The sequence below is a fragment of the Micromesistius poutassou genome (genome assembly GCF_964030765.1).
Source record: "Micromesistius poutassou genome assembly, chromosome: 2".
In the NCBI taxonomy this organism is placed as follows: domain Eukaryota; kingdom Metazoa; phylum Chordata; class Actinopteri; order Gadiformes; family Gadidae; genus Micromesistius; species Micromesistius poutassou.
In genome coordinates this window covers 2667572-2688103 of record NC_140272.1, presented here as the reverse complement: position 1 = coordinate 2688103, position 20532 = coordinate 2667572, and the positions used below count along the sequence as shown (strand labels likewise).

The following is a 20532-nucleotide window of genomic DNA, read 5'->3' as shown; positions in this document are numbered from 1 at the left end:
GCCCATCGTCCGTGTGCTGATGTGTTTGATGTGCTCCTTTAACGATCGACGAACAAACTCCCACCATCCATCCAGTTGTTGGGGGTGATGTCCAATTCTATATAGTTCTATATATCTATATATCTCTATCATGTGCTCTAGTGTGCAAGCTCAACCTTCTGCCAATCCTGACGAGGACACCCCCCCAACCCCCCCCGCCCCCCATCGTGCACCCCCTAGTGGTGGTGGAGGTCCCCTGGTCCCACACCCCAGGCTGTTCTGGACTTATTACCTTTGACTGATGCAGTCCTACCCCCCCCCCCCAAACGCCACTCCTACCCCCCTCTCGAGCATCTGCCGCTGCCGCCGCCGCCGCTGCTACTGGGAGGACGGGGCTGGGGGGGGATTTTCGTTGAATAAACTCAAAAACATTTCACACTCAACAAAGTGCCGTGAGAGGCGGCTCATTGTGGTGATCGCGTGGTTACGGTAGTCATGGGTGGTCGTCTGTCGCGTGTCATTGGATCAGCACTTCAGCTGAGAGGTCGCGGAGGCGCCCGTGTTCAGCAGAACTCTCTCTCTCTCTCTCTCTCTCTCTCTCTCTCTCTCTCTCTCTCTCTCTCTCTCTCTCTCTCTCGTTTCATAGTGCCTTGAAGCACTAGACGTTTCTCGGAAAAGGCCCCCGGTCAGCCCTGCTTACGCTTACCCCACCGCATGGGGGGGGTGTACCTATTCCACGACGCAGCCTGCCTGCTCCCCCTGGGTCCGGACGATGCTACCCGCTGACGGAGCCTAGCGTACCGCTGTAGAGACAGCTTCATACTGAGTTCGGTGCAGTCGTCAGCTGTGCGTTCCCCCCCCCCCCCCCCCCCCCCCCCACTCTCCACAGCTGTCCGACTGCCGTTGAACTAGAGTTACTATACCGTTCCTTCACGATGGCCGTGTACAGTGCAATGTCGTTACGCCATCGCCATATATATATATATATATATATATATATAGTGGTGGGAGAGCGTTATGTAGGGCCACTTGACTGCTATACTTGCGTTGACGCCTGACCTGTGCGTATGTGTTTGTGTGTGGACGTATTATGTCTATGTTTGCGTTTTAACCCTCAAAGGGGCCGTGTTCTAAATGGGTCATATCGAGGCGATGCGTGGCAGGCGTTGTGACACCGTAGCTGTTCCGCTCGTTTGATTCTTGCGGCGAACAAAGTGTTATTAAAATATTAAGAGTCGTAAAAAATTTAAAAAAATGTAAAAAAAAAAAAAAAAAAAAGGGGAGGGAAAAAAAAATCAGTCACTTTGAACGTCCGCCTCAGAGCCGCTCAGGGGGAGGCAGTGAGAGAGGTGTGCGAACGAATGTCGCTCACGTGGTGTGTGTGTTTTCTGTTTCGGAAGGCAACGTAGTTACACAGCCTCTATAAATGCCTTAGTGTTATCTCATACGGGGCTCTTGTTTCACTTTTTTATTGTTTCAATCTTTTTTTTTTTTTTTTTCCTCCTTCACACGCACAAGCTCTGCCTCGCCGTCCGTCCGTCCGTCCGTCCGTCCCTCTCTCATTGGTCAGCTGGGCACACGTGCAAACAGGGCCCCCGTTGAAACAGTTCCCATCCCCTGCTGGGTGTCGTGGTGTTAAGGAATGAAGTATCGTGAGCTCTACTTTTGTATTGAACCGTGTCTTGGAATGATCAACTCTTAAGTAAACGCTTGTTTGACTGACTGCCGCCTGCAATGGGGGGAGGCTTTCTGTCGCTGCAGTCTCCGGACCTTTTGGGCCCACCCAAGCTTACTGTATTATGTTTTTAGGTGGGTAATGTCACACTACAATCTTAACCTTACTTACTGTACAGAGTATTAGAAGACTATGTATTAAGACAAACATGCCGGCATAGCAACTGCAGTTTTTGGCTTACTACACGATTGATCTAATTTTGACTAACCGCTTAAAGGGGCAATGTGTAGTATTTTGGTGTTTCACATGGCGAGATGCAATTATAAAGGAATTGAACTACGATAATGACAAATAAACTGTTTATCCTGCTCCATGACCTGACGCTCATGAAAATGAATATTGTGGGATAAACAGTGTTTCATATTATACACATGTCGGGGAGGTAAATTTATCAAATTGGGTGCACTTTTGAAACCTTGCAAACAGCTGAAAGGCGTAACCCTTGACTCGCGCACAGTGCTCCGTTAATCACAACACTTGAGAATCTTACACAGTGCTCCCTTAATCGAATTGGCATTTCAGAATTGCACCTGCGATTGGCTCCTTCAGTGTTTTTAGTGTGGGCCGAGTATTTAACCTAGCCTAGCGCAGTACCGTCGCATTCTAACCCGGCGTTCTGTGTGTCTCCGCTCCTGTGCCATCGACTCTGTCCGCAGGTCCCCAACCCCCTGTCTGTAAACCACTGCTACGCTTTCCTGCAGAACCCTTCTTCTCATGTCCAGTGTTGCCAGATTGGGCCGTATTTCCCCCGGAAATCAAGCCCAATCTGGCAACACTGCTCATGTCCCAGCTCTCCCTACACACACACACACACACACACACACACACTCTTCACTGACAGGTGTCTGAGGCGTATGTTCTCACAGGCACCGACACATACACACACACACACACACATCTCACACACGCACACACACACACACACACACACACACACACAGCAAACATACAGTGGGCCGTGTCCAGGCGGGGGGTGGTTGGAGACCAGGGTGTCAGTCCGGACGATCCTCCACCAGTGTGTGTGAGACGGACTCGGGGAGGGGGTCTTCACAGAGTAGCGTGGGACTGTACGCAGACAGCTGAGACGGTCAGAAACAGTGATGTCTATGTGTGTGTGTGTGTGTGTGTGTGTGTGTATCTAAAATGGGGAGACGCCCGAGTGTTCTGGAGAGGAGCACGGCTCTTGCTTTCCATTGGGGTTTTCAGACATTTGATTTTGCCAAAAACGACAAAAAAAAAGAATATATAAATAAAAGAACAACATCAAAATGGAATACCTTTGAGACGAGAGGGAGGGGTTTGCCCCAGCCCCCAGCCCCCCCCCCCCCCCACCCCCCCGCGCCTGACCCCCCCCTCTCCCACAAGGTGGCAGGGGGGGTTGGTCCCCATGTAGCCTCACACAGCCCCTCTCTGTCCTCGCTGTGTATGTGTATGCGCGTCTCGCTGGGAAAGACACACGCGCGCGTGTGTGTGTGTGTGTGTGTGTGTGTGTTATTCTGTAGTCTGTAGTCTGGTGCTATGTGACCATGTTTGACAAATGTGTGGAAAAAAAAACAGTAACAACTTAAAAAAAAAACGACAATTCAAAACAGTTGAATTTAATAAGTGGAAAAAAAAAATAGGAATACAGCACCGCTGGTAAGTTCGAGATCTGAAGTAAAGTATTTTTTATTTTGGTTGATTTATTTTTGCGTGAGTATGAACGTCTGTGTGTTTGTGTGTGTGTGTGTGGGTGTGTGTGTGTGAGAGTGCAGAAATTGAGCTCCTTTTGGTTTGGACATTGGTCTGTGTCGCTCCATTCTTTTGTACAGATGAAGCTTAAAAAAAAGAGGGCAAAATTTGTAAAAATATTGTGTCTGTGACTCCTTGTAAAATATTTTCAAATTGTTTATTACAGAGAATCAGTTATTAAATAATGTTCATATTTTTCACTTCATTTGGCTGTGTGGTCTTTTCTATTGTCTAAAAGTACAAATATGGTCCAACAAAGTAAGTGTGGTACAATTTGGTTGTCATTTGTGAAATATATTGCAATTTTGACAGTTTATTTGTATCTAAATCACTGGGGTGCATCATTAGAGAATCCTTAACAATTATCATTCAATAAGAGAATTCTTCCAACCCAAGCAATCTATGGAAATGAAATACTGCCTTCAGGAAATCACAATTGACTGCAGTCGAAGGACATACAGAAGATGCAACAAATGTTTAACCAGGAGTTAGGGACAACAGAAGACCAGAACAGAAAACCGCATGTATTTTATGGCCTTGTTAACGGTAACATGACTACAGTTAAGGTTTGTTAAAATCCTTCCCCGAAAGAAAACATTAAACACTCCAACACAGGTTTCGATATGACAAAGTTACATACAAAGTATTTTGGTGTGAAAACAATGAGTAAAGTGCACTTCTAGTCTTCCAGACCTATTCTGGATTAAGTGATGGCAGTATGTAGTCAACACTGGACCCTCTTCACAGGGTATGGAGGAAGTCCACCACCGCCTTGTGCCAAGTGTCTGGGTCATCCAGATAGCAGGGATGCCCCGCCCCCTTCATCACCACCACTCTGTGATTGGCCAGTTTGCTGAGGTTGCCGAGAGACACTTCTCCGAGCTGGTCGTCTTGGTCGCCGTAAACAATCAAGGTTGGAATCTGTCGGTTGAGGGAAGAGAGAAGGAAGCTTCAGATTCACCCCCCGAAAAAGAACCCCAAACAGTGCGGGGGAGAGGACATGTGACGCGCATGCACGCCCCCCTACCTGTACGGCGCGGTACTGCTCCGCGCTGAACTTGTCGGTGCATATCGGCGCCACGGGGATGTAGGCTCGGACGGCGGCCTGGTGCTCCGTGACGAAGGGCAGGGAGTACATGCCGCTGAGGGAGGGGCTGATCACCACCACAGAGTCCAGGCCCAGCTTCTCACACACCTGCTTCAGGAACCCGCCAGGGGCCAGCTGCCCCACCGCTGCAGGGGCCACGGCCGACTTGGACTGACCAAAGCCTGGGACAGTGAAGGGACAAGAGGTTAAGGGGGGCGGACAGGCGTGTGACATGGGCCCGGGAGGCCTGTTGAGAATGTGATCATTGAAGGACTCCTATTTCATCGCCAGGTTTGAGTTTGATTAGCCACTATATCCATTTGAAGATCTGCCCTCCCCTGTGACTAAGTGACCATCACCAGTGGGAGTGTCCACCGAGACGCCGGACGGAACAGCCTACAAGGCTACCCAGCGGGTGATCTTGTACCCTTTAACGACTAGGCCTACTCCACTACACAAATTAAAAAGTGGTGACCGAGATGGAGACTCTGAAAGACTCTGAGTGCAGTCCCTGGTCATTTCAGGCCAACCCCGTCGTGTGTTGTTCTGGACGTGGCACAAGCATAACCCAGAGAGGAATTACCCGGTAGGTCGATGGCTACAGCTCGGCATCCTGCCTTGGCGAGTGTCTCCAGAGTACCGATGTTGAGCCAGTTCTCTGACGTGAAGCGAATGCCATGCAGGAGAAGGACGCGCAGCCCGGCCTCCCCGCCGACGGGCTCGCTCTGTCTGTAAAACAAGGGGCTGGTACAGTACGCCACATGCACACTCCCCTCGCTCATTGTAACAGCAGACATCCTGCACAGAACAACAAGGGACATGTAGGATGGGATCATATCTCGGCATACTTACATATAACTTGCTATTAATTGTAATCTGATCGCTACAATTATTGAAACTCAATCGTACGTTAAAGTAACATGTGTGAATACATTTCCGTACAGTGGGTTAATGTAAAGACATAGTAATTATTGACGCTAAAACATGGACATTTCGACAAGATAGATAGATAGATACTTTATTTATCCCGAGGGAATGCCATTTCCATCTGATATATGCAACCAAGCGGTTGTAACGCAGGTGTTACCACCAGTTGGAGTTGGGTTTGTAGACTAGTTGTGATGACAGTCTGTTCAAAGTCCACATTAAACGTATATTGATATTCTGCAACAGTGGGTTTACAGATTTGCGCAATGTTAAGTTAATGTGCAATTAAAGATGTCCCTTACCTCGATTGTTTTCAGCAACCCCAAACGAACACTGTCAACATGAGTGTTGACAGTGTATTCTGCACTCCTTTGGCTTTCGCTGCTTGGTTGACTTTTTTTAACCCGGAAAAACATATAAAAGTTGTCTCTCCCGGCGGTTATACTGACCTCTGGCGGCGATCTCTGGAACTGCTCTCGAATTACCCGTCGATTATAACGGTGCTTATTTCTGTCTGCAATGAAAACTTGTTAGTAGGCGATATAACTTTGGCCGTCCAAATTAAATATGAACATTCTCCTGACGTTGTTTCCACACATTTCCCGGTTCTCTAGTAATAATTAATCATTGATAATGTTATTGATTGGTTGTGTTTGTGGGGGTGAGGGCCTCTGTTTGATCAGGGTTTCAATGTTTGCGTATGGGAGGTTGCATCGAAGTCAATATTTTATGTCTTCCATAGTTGCGCTCCTCGTGGCTTTCAGAAACTTTAGGTGTTTTATGATTTTCGGATGTTCCGGTTATGAAGTGGAATGGTGGCTTAAGCATAACTGATCTTTAGGTCGAATTTAAATCTAAAAGTAACACTACTCTTCGACTGACCGTTTCTTGATCGTATCAACGCGTAACACACACGACAAAGGCCACCATGATACTGTTGTTATTCCCTCTGCTCCTGACCGTCTGCTGCGGAATGTCTACAGGTAAGAAAGGCTTATTCAACGCGAAGATGTTATAAAACGTCATAATAATCCAACATTTTAATAATCATGACATGCCATTACGCTAGGGATATGCTGATGCAACCCATCCATGTATCAATATAATATCATAAGTTATAGGCCTACAGTAGTCTCTATATTTCAAACTCGATTCATGGTCATTGACTATGTCCCAGTGATTTTCTTTTATTAAAAGTCCTACATATCTCAAATCAGAATGGAAAGGAAACTCAGGAGAATCCCAATCAGTGGGATTCTCACTTCATTGTGCTTCATTGTGCGACGTCATTATGGCCTATGTATTAACAGACTAACTGTAATAATAGTTCAATGGCTAATTAAAATGCAAACATAAATTTATTTACCTTACCTTATGGTAATTTAATGTTAGGTGGGCATCCTTTATAAGCCCTCTGGGGTTTCTTTTGTCCCACCCATGCATTTATGTATATCTATGTGCATCTTTTTTGTTATTTTAATCTCGTTTATCTTGCACAAAGAAATAAAACTAAACTAAAACTAAAGAGTCACAATTGTATGATGGATTGTATGTCGTCTAACACAATATAGCCCACGTTTCACAGACGCCTTATAACAATAGTAATATCAGGGATATAATTATGTGGCCAGAAAAGCCAGTGTGTCATTGCAGTGTGGTCGCAAAGTTTTTTCCATTAGTTGCATAGTCTTCTCTTGGTCTAAAGGTTATGTGTGCAGGTCTGCTGCCAACGCGTTGTTTTCTAGGTGCCAGCGTTCACGGGCTTACACACAAACACGGAGTACAATTTATAATAGCATTGATTAGCATTGGCTGATTATAGAAACATGATTCATGTTTTGCTATAGTGTATCGCAGTCCACTGAATGACTTCCAGCGCTCTGAGGGCAGGGAGCTAGTCCCCACGCCATGGAACTCAGCGCTGGCGCTCATAACGGAAGGACTCACCCTGGAGGACTGTGCCACGCGATGCTCCCTATCGCTCGACTGCAGGTGACTCACACACACACACACGCACACGCACACGCACACGCACACGCACGCGCACGCGCACGCACACGCACACACACACGCACGCACATGCTCCTCTGGTATTTATTAAAATGCATAATAACAACTACAACATTCCTGTATGTAAACATGGATAACCATAAACACACCTTTCACTCCAGAGCCTTCAATTATGAGACGCGACCTTCCATTACCTGCAAACACTTGCCCTGGGTGGGCGATGGCAGCAATGCGGAGGTGAAGAGAAATGTAAACTGCGACCTTTATGAGAAAAAGGGTAAGATTGTGTCACGATGGTTACATAAGGCGTCGTGCCTTTCAGTGGCGGTTCTAGACTGTTTCATCTAGGGGGGCCAGGCTGGGGACCAGTGACATGGTCTCTTTGGGGCAGAAGGCCATGTTAAGAACCATTCAACGTGCTGTGCCGTGTTGTCCTAAACAAGTGTATGTTTATCCATCTGTATCAACAGGTTAGAATGAAGTAAAAATAAATAAAATAGTAACCCTCAAGCAAAGAACATTGCAACTATTGAGTTGGCTACAAATGTTTGGAAAGACGTCTTCTTCACCCCCCCCCCCCCCCCCCCCCCCCCCCTCAGGACCGCCTGGAGACGTCAAAGTCATTCAGGTTTATGTGGTTGTAGTGTGTTTCCTATCTGATGTTGTCTGTGTTGTTGGTCTGTTTTTACTGTTTGATTTCAGTCTATGTGAGGAAGTGCATTGTGGGAAAAGGAGAAGACTACAGGGGGAAGGTGTTCACAACAAGAAGTGGACACACTTGTCAACAGTGGTGGTCAAAGTTTCCCCATGATCACAGGTCCGATTTCTTTCTGTTGATTGATGCTGTTCATTCATGATGTCTTTCCTTCATTATTTCCTTCTTTCTTTCTTTCTTTCTTTCTTTCTTTCTTTCTTACACTATGTCTTTCATACCTTAATTTATTCTTTCTTTCCTTCTTTCTTACTCTGTCTTTCTTTCATTCATTTATTCTGTCTTTCTTTCTCACTCTCATTCTATATTTCGTTCTCCTTTTCTCTCTTCCTTCCCTCCTTCCTTCCTTCCTTCCCTTCTTCATCTTCAGTCAAGTCCTTCTTGTATCTCTCTGAGACCTGCTTAGTGGGACTTCTTTCCTCCACTACACCTGCCCCCCTCCCCCCCCCGACGCCCGGCACCACAGCTCCCTCATGGCCCCTCTCCCGGCCCTGCAGGTGGACTCCCACCGGGGACAACGGCCTGGAGCTCAACTACTGCAGGAACCCGGACGGGGACCGCATCGGCCCCTGGTGCTACACCACCGACCCGGAGCGCCGCTACGAGAGCTGCAATATCCCCCACTGCAAAGACGGTACGAGCCGCCCCTCACTCCGTAGCATGTATAACGTGAGGCTGTCTCCCCACTGCAAAGTCGGTACGAGCCGCCCCTCACTCTCTATCATGTATAACGTGAGGCTGTCTCCCCACTGCAAAGACGGTACGAGCCGCCCCTCACTCCGTAGCATGTATAACGTGAGGCTGTCTCCCCACTGCAAAGTCGGTACGAGCCGCCCCTCACTCTCTATCATGTATAACGTGATGCTAAATGTGTCCGCGAGTGGCTGTAGTATTCTGGTTTCGACTTCCCTGGAGGTGTGTATCAGGAGTGTGTTGTGGTGGGTGTGACACCAGAGGTGTGCATCAGGAGTGTGTGTTGTGGCGGGTGTGTCCACAGAGGTGTGTATCACAACTGTGTGTTGTGGTGGGTGTGTCCACAGAGGTGTGTGTAACGTGTGTGTGTGTGTGTGTTGTGGTGGGTGTGTCCACAGAGGTGTGTGTAACGTGTGTGTGTGTGTGTGTGTTGTGGTGGGTGTGTCCACAGAGGTGTGTGTAACGTGTGTGTGTGTGTGTGTGTTGTGGTGGGTGTGTCCACAGAGGTGTGTGTAACGTGTGTGTGTGTGTGTGTGTTGTGGTGGGTGTGTCCACAGAGGTGTGTGTAACGTGTGTGTGTGTGTGTGTGTTGTGGTGGGTGTGTCCACAGAGGTGTGTGTAACGTGTGTGTGTGTGTGTGTGTTGTGGTGGGTGTGTCCACAGAGGTGTGTGTAACGTGTGTGTGTGTGTGTGTGTTGTGGTGGGTGTGTCCACAGAGGTGTGTGTAACGTGTGTGTGTGTGTGTGTTGTGGTGGGTGTGTCCACAGAGGTGTGTGTAACGTGTGTGTGTGTGTGTGTGTGTTGTGGTGGGTGTGTCCACAGAGGTGTGTGTAACGTGTGTGTGTGTGTGTTGTGGTGGGTGTGTCCACAGAGGTGTGTGTAACGTGTGTGTGTGTGTGTGTTGTGGTGGGTGTGTCCACAGAGGTGTGTGTAACGTGTGTGTGTGTGTGTGTGTGTTGTGGTGGGTGTGTCCACAGAGGTGTGCATCACGTGTAACGGCGAGGAGTACCGAGGCCAGGTGGACCACACGGTGAGCGGCAGAGAGTGCCAGAGATGGGACCAGCAGTACCCCCAGCAGCACATCTACCAGCCAGAGAAGTAGGTCCCTCTGGCCCCCCCCGCTCCTCTCACGCACGCCCACCGGGTGCCCACGGAAACGGACACCAGCATTAGACCCGTGTAACAGATGTGTCATTTTTAATGTTTAACAATGTTGAATGTATGTTTTCGATTGAATTGAAAATATGTTTATTGCGAACAAGTAAAGAAAAAGAGAAAAAATAAGCACTAATAAACAATAAAATGAAATGATGAAAGAAGTGGACCGTCATAATTAAGCAATATTTGCAAACAATGAAAACGACAAATGAAAAGAAACTGTCTAACACTTGCTTTAGCTGTTTGAAAAGTGTGTGTGTGTGTGTGTGTTTTTATTGTAAGACATGCTCTATAACCAATTTACATGTACATTTTAAAACCCTGTGCTCCGAGTCATTCTTCCTGAACATAAAGCCCCTGTATGAGGGGAGGTCTGTACAGCTGTGGGTCAGCCATGCAGCGCTGCAGCTGGCCGGTGTGTAACATACGTGGGTGTGTGTGTACGCTTTGTTTGTTTGTTTGTTTGTTTGTTCAGGTACCCGGACAAGAGCCTGGATGACAACTACTGCCGGAACCCGGACGCCTCGCCCGTCCCCTGGTGCTACACCACGGACCAGGAGGTGGAGAGAGAGAGCTGTGAGATCAGCAAGTGCTGTAAGAAGACTCACACACACACACACACACACACACACACACACACACACACACGCACACAGATGCAAGCACTCACACAGACACAGACACAGACAGACACATACACACACACACACACACACACACACACACACACACACGCACACAGATGCAAGCACTCACACAGACACAGACACAGACAGACACATACACACACACACACACACACACACGGGCACATACTGACACACACACACACACACACACACACACACAGGCACGTACTGACACACACACACACACACACACACACACACACACAGGCACGTACTGACACACACACACACACACACACACACACACACACACAGGCACGTACTGACACACACACACACACACACACACACACGGGCACGCACGCACACACACACACACACACACACATGCACACACACACACACACACACACAGACACACACACTCATACACCTGTAGGTAAGTATGTTTACATATATATTTCTATATTGACTATTATAGCCAATTGACTGAACAACAGGTTTAGCTGAAGTCACACACCTCAGTCCCCACTCATTGATGTCAAACTGAAACCCTTTTCCCTTATGTTACGTTATGGGTCGGCCCCGCCAGCCGCCGTCCCTAAGAAGCGCCATCGCTCCAGCTACACCACCCACTGCTTCCGCAGCCGGGGGGAGGACTACCGCGGGCGCATCAACGAGACCACCTCAGGGATCCCCTGCCAGCGCTGGGACGCCCAGTACCCCCACGAGCACCCCTTCTACCCCAACACATACGAATGCAAGTGAGTGGATCTGGACGTGTGTGTGCATTTGTGTGTGTTAGTGTGTGTGTGTGTGTGTGTGTTTGCGTGTGTATGGGAAGGTGGGTGGGAACGTGTGTGTGCTCGTGTGTATGTGTGTGTGTGTGTGTGTGTGTGTGTGTGTTTGTTTGTGTGTGTAAGTGTTAATCTTTGACTCAACGCCTCTTAGGTTTTAAACTCTTCCCGTGGCGCACAATTACTCCCCATCATTGACTCAAATCATTGAAAAACTCATTGTTCAGCCTTGATTGGCTCAACTTGATTAATGATTATGATGCCACTTACACACTAGCGAAGAACCAATGAAGTGCATGTTTATAGCCTCTGTGGCTCATGCAGAGTAACGTTGTGTCGTCCAGGGGCCTGGAGGAGAACTACTGCAGGAACCCAGATGGATCGGAGGCTCCCTGGTGCTTCACATCTGTGCCTGAGATGAGGACCGCGCTTTGCTTACAGATCAAACGCTGCGCAGACGACATCGAAGCTGAAGGTGCAGTGCCCCCTGCTGGTCTACAGCGTGCATTACACACAATATAGTGACACGGTTGTCTTTAGTTTTTTTCGATTGTTCAAGTTGTGAACTCTAAAACGGAGACTTAAATGTCTAGGCTAAAATAATGTAAACTATTTTATTGTTGTTTGAAAGCAGAGCATCTCAGTGATTCAGCCTGCTTATATAAAAAAAAGGCTGCAAATAATCAAAAGGTATGTGTTAAATGTATCCATGTTTAGATTGCTACCACGAAAACGGGAAGAACTACAAAGGCATGGTGCGCAAGACACGCAAGGGGATCACTTGTCAGAACTGGAACGTGAACATACCCCACCAAACAAAGTAAACATCAACTATAATCCATCAATGCCTTCTGATTTAAATATAACTAGATTATGCTGTGCTATTAGAAATGGACCCGAGGTTTGACCTCATTGGTTCCCAAACTTTGACGGGAACCAGGTGGAAATATTAAGTTACATTTATTGTGGAAGTTGTCAGTGTTGCCTCGACAACGAGACATTGGAGAAAGATGAACTTTAATTACATTAGACCAAAAAACGACAGTTGGGGAAGTCCTCATTCCCCTCTTCCAAAAGCTTTCTAGATGTGAATCATGGGAGTGCTGGTTCATATCATTCATACATGAATACATAAACCAACGTACAAAGACGGATGTCGTCCTTTATGAGTGAAGTGCTGAGCAGAGGCAGGTCCTCACCATCCAGATTTAAAGGTCCCATATTATACCACCAGGTGGGAGTGTGATTAGCCGTTACAGGCCGTTTTGAAAATCGGCCTCTTCTGACATCACAAGTGGGTGTGTCCGCCTAGATGTGTGCTGGATAGATAAGCAACGTTTGTCCACTGGGTAGGCTGGTAGACTGATCTATTCAGCACACATCTAGGTGGACACGCCCACTTGTGATGTCAGAAGAGGCCGATTTTCAAAACGGCGTGTAACGGCTAATCCCGCTCACACCCGCTGGTATAACATTGGACCTTCAAAGAGCCGCGTGTCCGGTGACCACGGCGCTCCTTTGCGTCTGTTACCACGGCAGCGCGTCCCAGCCGAGCTGAACAACCTAGGGGTCGCTTGTGACACGCCAGGTGGTGCCCCGGGGGGGGTTAAAGGTCATAACCATTAACTCGGGGGTCGTTGTGGCTGTCCCAGGATCAACCCGAGCACCCACCCGGACGCCAACCTGACGGAGAACTACTGCCGCAACCCGGACGGGGACCAGCACGGACCCTGGTGCTACACCACCGACTCCAAGACGGAGTTTGACTACTGCGCCATCAAACAATGCGGTGCGCGCCCCCCCTCTGACCTTTGCCCTGCGGTGTTCTCCTAGCGGCCCTGACCCCAGCGGAGATCCTCCCGCTCAGAGAGGGAGACGACGCAGAGAACTCACCGACGCACCTCACCGCGCTTTATGTCGACTGACGCGATCACAATAACAACAAGGATATCATACACACTGCTGCACCGCTACATGCCGTCAATAATATCGTACCGTGATAATGATTACAATGCTGCAATAACAGTAAGGTCCTGTTTCCTCCGATTCAGCTGGCGAAAAGTTCCCCATTAATGAGCCGGCAGGTGGGTATCTGAACGATCAACCTTTGCGTATTCATGTTGCCATGGCGCCGGTGGAACCGTCCCAGCCACTGACTGTGCGCGTGTCGTCTCCTGCGGCCCCACAGAGGAGCCGCGCTTCAGCGAGTGCGGGAAGCGGGACGATCGAGTTCCCGACATCATGCGGAGGTTACGCATAGTGAACGGCGTTCCCGGGAACTCGCCCTGGAGTGTGAGCCTCCGGGACAGGTAAGGACGGTGTGCTGGGCCAACCCCTAGTCGTCGTCGTCCCCCCCCCACACACACACACACAGACACACACACGCACACACACGCACACATACACACACAAAAACACCCCCTCCCCGACCCGTCTGATGCCATGTGACTCTCTCTCATGCTGCAGGAAGGGAAACCATTTCTGCGGCGGGTCGCTGGTGGACCCCAGATGGGTGATCAGCACCAAGCAGTGCTTCTCCTCATGGTAACCTTCACGCTCCTACAGCTCCTCTCATCGCTTGGTTACACCAACGGTTCAGCAGGTCAAATGAGTCCAAATCTGGCAGGCGGAGGTTTGCTGGTTAGATCCCCGTTTCCTCCTAGCTGTGTGTGTCACGGTGTCCCTGACGAACCTAACTTCGTTGCCCCCGGCGGGCTGGCTGTCGCATGAATGTGCGTATGAATGAATGAATGAATGGATGAATGAATGAATGGGAGGCGCTGATTGGTCAGTGCATTGAGCGGCCACAGAGCGGGAAAACGGTTTCTAAACGCAGACCATTCAACATGTACCATAACTCCCGGTGTGCATCCTCACCCCGACAGCTACGTGGATCTCCCGGGCTACTCGGCCATGATGGGCACCCTGTTCCGGGACCCCAAAGAAGGGGAGCCCGGCGTGGAGACCATACCCCTCACCAAGATCGTCTGCGGACCCTCAGAGTCTCAGCTTGTCATGCTTCAGTTGGAATAGTGTGTACTACTTGCGCAGACATAGTATACACACACACACACACACACACACACACACACACACGCACATCAAGAGACACTCTACAGGCACACACGACATAAGCTAAGACACACACACACACACACACACACACACACAAACACACATCAAGAGACACTCTACAGGCACACACACCATAAGCTAACACACACACACACACACACACACACACACAAACACACATCAAGAGACACTCTACAGGCACACACACCATAAGCTAACACACACACACACACGAACACACAGCAATGACGTAAACTGTAAAGAACACCCAGATTGAGATTGTTTTCACCGTGTCTCTGCGCAGCGCCGTCCAGATCAACCAACGCATCTCCCAGATCTGTCTTCCTCCTGAGCGCTACATCGTACCCGAGGGGACGTACTGCGAGATCGCCGGCTGGGGGGAGACCAAAGGTGAGGGACTCACTCTTTACCACCCCCACCTCTCACTCCGGCACCGTCCTTAATGCGCAGGCTGTGGTGCATAATGTGATCTATAATATCTGAGTGTAGAGTGGCAGCCTAGTCTAAGTGTTCATTAACAAAGCCATCATGTTTTTAAATCTCTTTAAATTTGTAGTCTCTATATTTGCACGCACGCTTGCACGCTTGCACGCTCGCACGCACGCACGCACGCACGCACTCACTCACTCACTCACTCACTCACGCACGCACGCACGCACGCACGCACGCACTCACTCACTCACTCACTCACTCACTCACTCACTCACTCACTCACTCACTCACTCACTCACACACTCACTCACTCACTCACGCACGCACGCACGCACGCACGCACTCACACACACACACACACACACACACACACACACACACACACACACACACACCTCAACCTCCACCATGGGCGGGTCGCTCACCCCCCTGCGTCTCGTCTCTCTGGCTGAAGGGACGGGCGATGAGTCAGTGCTCAACGTGGCCCAAATCCCGGTCCTCAGCAACCGGGAGTGCAACAAGTACTTCCGGGGCCGTGTCCGGGAGAACGAGATGTGCACCAGCTCCTTCCAGGGCGGGGTGGGCGCCTGTGAGGTAGGTTCCGACCGGGGCGGTGGGGGCCAGAGAAGACGTTCACTGACCCCAATGTGTCAGTCAGCAGCAGCAGTTGATCTGCGTCCCGTCACTGTCGACGGTGGACTCAAAGCACAGGCAGCAGTGTAGTGGATACGATTCAGGAAGGGGACACTTTAGTCGCTTTATTGTTTTAGTATTATAATATATTATTATCTACATGTGTATGTGATAAAAACCCGTCCAGTGAGTCTTATTCTATAATTGTTTGGAAGGTAGTTTGGAGGGAATCTCTTCTTCAGCACCTCAAATATGACCTCCTCTGAGTTGACGAGTCCACAGTGAGGTTTCCCCTCGTGGTTCTTTGGGAACTTCTACAGAGGCACACACCCAATGCGTTAAGACGAGAATGGAAAGAGCCTCGGGCTGATCGGAGCCATGGGGTCTTAAATCATGATCCTTGAACAAAAGTGATGGCTGCAGTGGAAAAAAAAATGAACAAAGTGAAGAATTACAAACAGATTAAAATATACAACTCGTTGCCACTCAAGCATAAATTCAGCGTCTGTGTGTATGTCTGCGACGTGTGTGGACATACGTTTGTTTGCTTGTGCGTTGTGTGTGTGTGTGTGTGTGTGTGTGTGTGTGTGTGTGTGCATGTGCCTGTGTGCATGTGCGTTCGCATGTGCTTGTGTGTGTGTGTGGGTGGATGTTCGTTCATGTGTCCCTGTGCATGTGTGTGTGTGTGTGTGTGTGTGTGCAGGTGTATGTGTATGTGTGCTTTCATGTGTGTGTGTGTGTGCGTGTGTGTGTGTGTGTTCATGTGTGTGTGTGTGTGTGTTTTCATGGGTTCCTGTGTGCGTGTGTATTCACGTGTGTGTATGTGTGTGTGTGTGTGTGTGTGTGTTTGCACGTGTGTGCTTGCATGCGTGCGTTCATGCCTGTGTGTGTGTGTGCGTGCAGTCATGCATGTGTGTGTGTGTGCGTGCGTGCGTTCATGCGCGTGTGTGTGTGTGTGTGTGTGTGTGTGTGTGTGTGTGCGTGCGTGCGTTCATGCCTGCGCGTGTGTGTGTGTGTGTGCGTGCGTTCATGCCTCTGTGTGTGTGTGCGTGCGGTCATGCGCGTGTGTGTGTGTGTGTGTGTGTGTGCGTGCGTTCGTGTGTGCGTTCATGCCTGCGCGTGTGTGTGTGTGTGTGTGTGTGTGTGTGTGCGTGCGTTCATGCCTGCGCGTGTGTGTGTGTGTGTGTGTGTGTGCGTGCGTTCGTGCATGCGTTCATGCCTGTGTGTGTGTGTGCATGCGTTCATGCCTGTGTGTGTGTGCATGCGTTCATGTGTGTGTGTGTGTGTGTGTGTGTGTGTGTGTGCGTGCGTTCGTGCGTGCGTTCATGCCTGCGCGTGTGTGTGTGTGTGTGTGTGCGTGTGTGCATGCGTTCATGCCTGTGTGTGCGTGTGTGTGTGCGTGCGTTCATGCCTGTGTGTGTGCCTGTGTGTGTGTGTGCATGCGTTCATGTGTGTGTGTGTGTGTGTGTGCATGTGTGCATGCGTTCATGCCTGTGTGTGCGCGTGTGTGTGCGTGCGTTCATGCCTGTGTGTGTGCGTGCGCGTGTGTGTGCGTGCGCGTGTGTGTGCATGCGTTCATGCCTGTGTGTGTGCGTGCGTGTGTGCATGCGTTCATGCCTGTGTGTGTTGTGCGTGCGCGTGTGTGTGCGTGCGTTCATGCCTGTGTGTGTGTGTGTGTGCGTGCGTTCATGCCTGTGTGTTGTGCGTGCGCGTGTGTGTGCGTGCGTTCATGCCTGTGTGTTGTGCTCGGCAGAGGGACTACGGCGGGCCCCTGGCGTGTCAGAACAGCGACTGCTGGGTGCTGGAGGGCGTCATCATTCCCATGAGGCGCTGCGGCCACCCCGGCCAGCCCAACATCTTCATCAGGGTGTCCGTCTACGTGGACTGGATCAAGAAGGTCATGGGGATGACCTAGAGACGACCCCAGGCGTCGCCCCGGGGTGGGACTGACACACACACACACACACACACACACACACCCACACACAGGGGGGTGACGCCCCAGAACACCTGCCCATTGACAGGCTTGCTTTGTTTCCTACGTCGTGTTAAACAACCTGTATCTTTTATTTTCCTAAGTATGAAGCTACAAAAAGAAACATTTAATGTTTGTGTATATTTGCAAAATGTGTAGCACTAGACACATAGGGAGCTATTCGATAGCACAACTTAGAAGTCTGGCTGCATACAAATGTGTGGTAAAGTCATTGTTTTAGCTCTAAATATATTAACACATTTCCAATGAAAACTGTGTCATGTATTGGTTACGTTAACACAGAACATACTTTTACAATAAGTTTGAATGTGTTCATATTTGCCTTTATGTTTATCTAAGTGTTGGCACAATGTGTTTTCATTTGAAAGCTAAAACAACTGCACAGACTCATTTCCATCTGCTGTATTTGTTGCGCTTACAGGAAATCGGAAGATGTTGTGCTCTCATTAAAAATACGGGTTGTATTTTTAATGAGTTGTTCTAATTCCTCATCTTTCAGAGAGCAGAATGACTAATTACCATAGAATCAAAGTCATATGGCGGTTCAGGGAAGGGAGGGCCTTTCAAACGTCCAATATCCCCTGAAAATATTCTCTCAATCCTCACTGCAAAAACAGTATGCTTCTCGCTCACTCACTCTGTCTCTGTCTCTCTCTCGCTGCCTCTCCCTCTCTCTCCCTGTCTCTCCCTCTTTCTCTCACTCTATCTCCATATCTCTCTCTGTGTCAATCTCTCTCCCAGTCAGTCTCTCTCCCTCTCCGACTCCCTCTCTCTGCCTCTCCCTCTCTCTCCCTGTCTCTCCCTCTCTCTCCCTCCCCCCCTCTCCCTCTCCCTCTCCTTCTCTCTCTCTCTCTCTCCCCCCTTCTCCCTCTCTCTCTCTCCCTCTCTCCCCCTCTCTCTCTCCCCCCCTCTCCCTCTCTCTCCCCCCCTCTCCCTCTCTCTCCCTCTCCCTCTCCCTCTCTCTCTCTCTGGTGTTGAATGGAGGTCTGAAATACCTTCTTTGCCCCCAGCCACTGAAGAAATCCCTCCTCTGGCTGTCTTTTGATGCCTCCCCCCCTCTAAAGACATGCCATTGTGCCTTATGCAGAACTGTACGCGCTGCACATTCCTGTCTATTCTATAGGAGGATTTCTGTACCCCGGTCCTGATGAGCCCGTTGGAATTCAGCTTAAATAAACCTCAAGATCAGAGTCCAACAGAACCTCAGACACACAGCCGGCTACAGGCCACTGAACTCTCTCTCTCTCTGTCCTTCCTTCTGTCTCTCGCTCTCCGTCTCTCTCTAGTTGACTTTCTCTCTCTCTCGCTCTCTCTCTCTGGTTGACTTTCTCTCTCGCTCCTCTGATTCTTCCCCCTCACACACAAGTTGCACAGAGCTTTGTTTTGCCGCTTCAGATGTAAAGATTCTGGGGCATGATGGTTGCACTTTACGTACAACGATTGGCGAGTCCTGACTGATATCAAGCCGTCTGTTCAAAACTAGCATTTGCTCACTTTTTAGTACACATAAACTTGATTGTATCTGATGCCATCTTACCTTTATGGTAGTAATATTTAAAGTAGATAGCAAACCAAATACACGTATGACTGTGAATTCGAACTGATAATTACAGCTGTATACAGGTTCTGGTAAAGTTGACTAAAATGTTGAATAAATGAGTAATTGCGTGACAAATAAGTGCTTTCTTGTCTTTATTGATATGACTTAAGTTTTGCTGGGAAAACCACATGGGGTGAAGAAACATACATTTTTTAAAGGGGAAACCCGTTTCATAGTTAAATATTCAGGTTCCCCATCCAAACTCAATCACCATTCTCAAGCTCAAAATAATAATATATGTGCTTGTTTCTTTGTAGCCTATATGTATTTGTATGTATACTGAAACCAATAACAAGAAAAAGAAAAAACTATAGCAAAAATGTATGCTCCACCCTGGCCGTTAAATGTGACTATGGGACAGTAGCCTATGTAAGTCAATGCAAATATTCGTTTTTTATGAACTGGCTGTTGAATGGGTGGTCCAATGTGTGTGAGGGGCGGGATCGACCAATTTAACCCCTCCTCTGCCGATCCCTCTTGAAACATGCTTTAATAGAGAAAGTATGCAATGCATACTGCTCTGTTACAAGCCCTATTATACTTCAGCTTGGGGGTTTGTGACTGTACGTCTGGAGATAACCAACATTCCCGGTCAAAGAAGGGAGAGCGAGACATTGCCTGTCTCCCCCAAGTTCGATACTTCACTCCCAGAAACCATAGGATGACTGCTTGAACTTCCAGGTGCAAACACGACAAACCACATTTTGTTGTACAAAGGTAAGTTAACATTGAGTGATTGTGTTTCTATCACTTGTTACTGGACTTGGATGGCATATGAGATACCAGTTGCATATAGAACTTTTGCACCTGTATCTTTTATTTTTTGTGTTATGGTTAAACCATAAATGGATATGTTGGAGATTAAGGACGATTATATTATGGACGACTTATCTCAGTGCAATAAAAGTACATTTGAGTGAACGAGCCTGCGCTGGGGATGTGGTGAGTGCACGTTTCGCCTGTACCTTGATGGCTGACTCTTGTTTTGGTGCTGAATGTGACAGTCGGAACGTAATGAACACACTCCCGAGAAATGTTGAACACAACAAGCTGCGAACGCTTTAAAGAAAGTTGATGTGTTAAAAATTCGCCCCTTATGGAAAAAGTGCATTGAGTCCCGTTCTTCATTGGCAAAAACCCTTTAGGTCAGTGGATGGTGTCCCGTTGCAGAGTTGCTGGGGCGATTGTGTGACTCCGTACACGTTTATTAAGGATCGTCTTGTTTTCAGCGACTGTGCATACATCTCAGAGGACTTCCTGCTTCAATGCAGCGGGCTTGGAGCTCCGTCGGCAATTACTGCTCTGCGCATTCTTTAG

The 20532-nt window shown here is 48.8% G+C and overlaps 2 protein-coding genes across 3 annotated transcripts; one reads left to right on the top strand and one right to left on the bottom strand.

The window, feature by feature from the left end:
* Positions 1-3294: 3294 nt before the first annotated feature.
* On the bottom strand, positions 3295-5973 carry abhd14b (abhydrolase domain containing 14B). 2 transcript variants are annotated; one of them, XM_084463815.1, is made up of 4 exons: positions 5909-5973; positions 5116-5330; positions 4473-4714; positions 3295-4366 (listed from the first exon to the last, which is right to left on the bottom strand). In XM_084463815.1, the coding sequence occupies exons 2-4, from the start codon at positions 5327-5329 to the stop codon at positions 4187-4189; spliced, it is 636 nt and encodes a 211-aa protein (XP_084319941.1). In that variant the 5' UTR covers position 5330; positions 5909-5973; the 3' UTR covers positions 3295-4186. The 2 variants fall into 2 exon arrangements, with proteins under 2 accessions (XP_084319941.1, XP_084319940.1); XM_084463814.1 differs by lacking the exon at positions 5909-5973 and adding an exon at positions 5762-5902 and having other exon boundaries at positions 3296-4366.
* A 210-nt stretch (positions 5974-6183) lies between these two features.
* mst1 (macrophage stimulating 1) lies at positions 6184-19293 on the top strand. Its single transcript, XM_084463813.1, has 18 exons — positions 6184-6442; positions 7307-7451; positions 7631-7746; positions 8172-8286; positions 8679-8815; positions 9852-9972; positions 10508-10626; positions 11254-11425; positions 11803-11933; positions 12176-12278; positions 13111-13247; positions 13510-13542; positions 13647-13767; positions 13925-14002; positions 14344-14490; positions 14838-14944; positions 15441-15580; positions 17373-19293. The coding sequence occupies exons 1-18, from the start codon at positions 6388-6390 to the stop codon at positions 17532-17534; spliced, it is 2139 nt and encodes a 712-aa protein (XP_084319939.1). The 5' UTR covers positions 6184-6387; the 3' UTR covers positions 17535-19293.
* The last annotated feature ends 1239 nt before the right edge of the window (positions 19294-20532 follow it).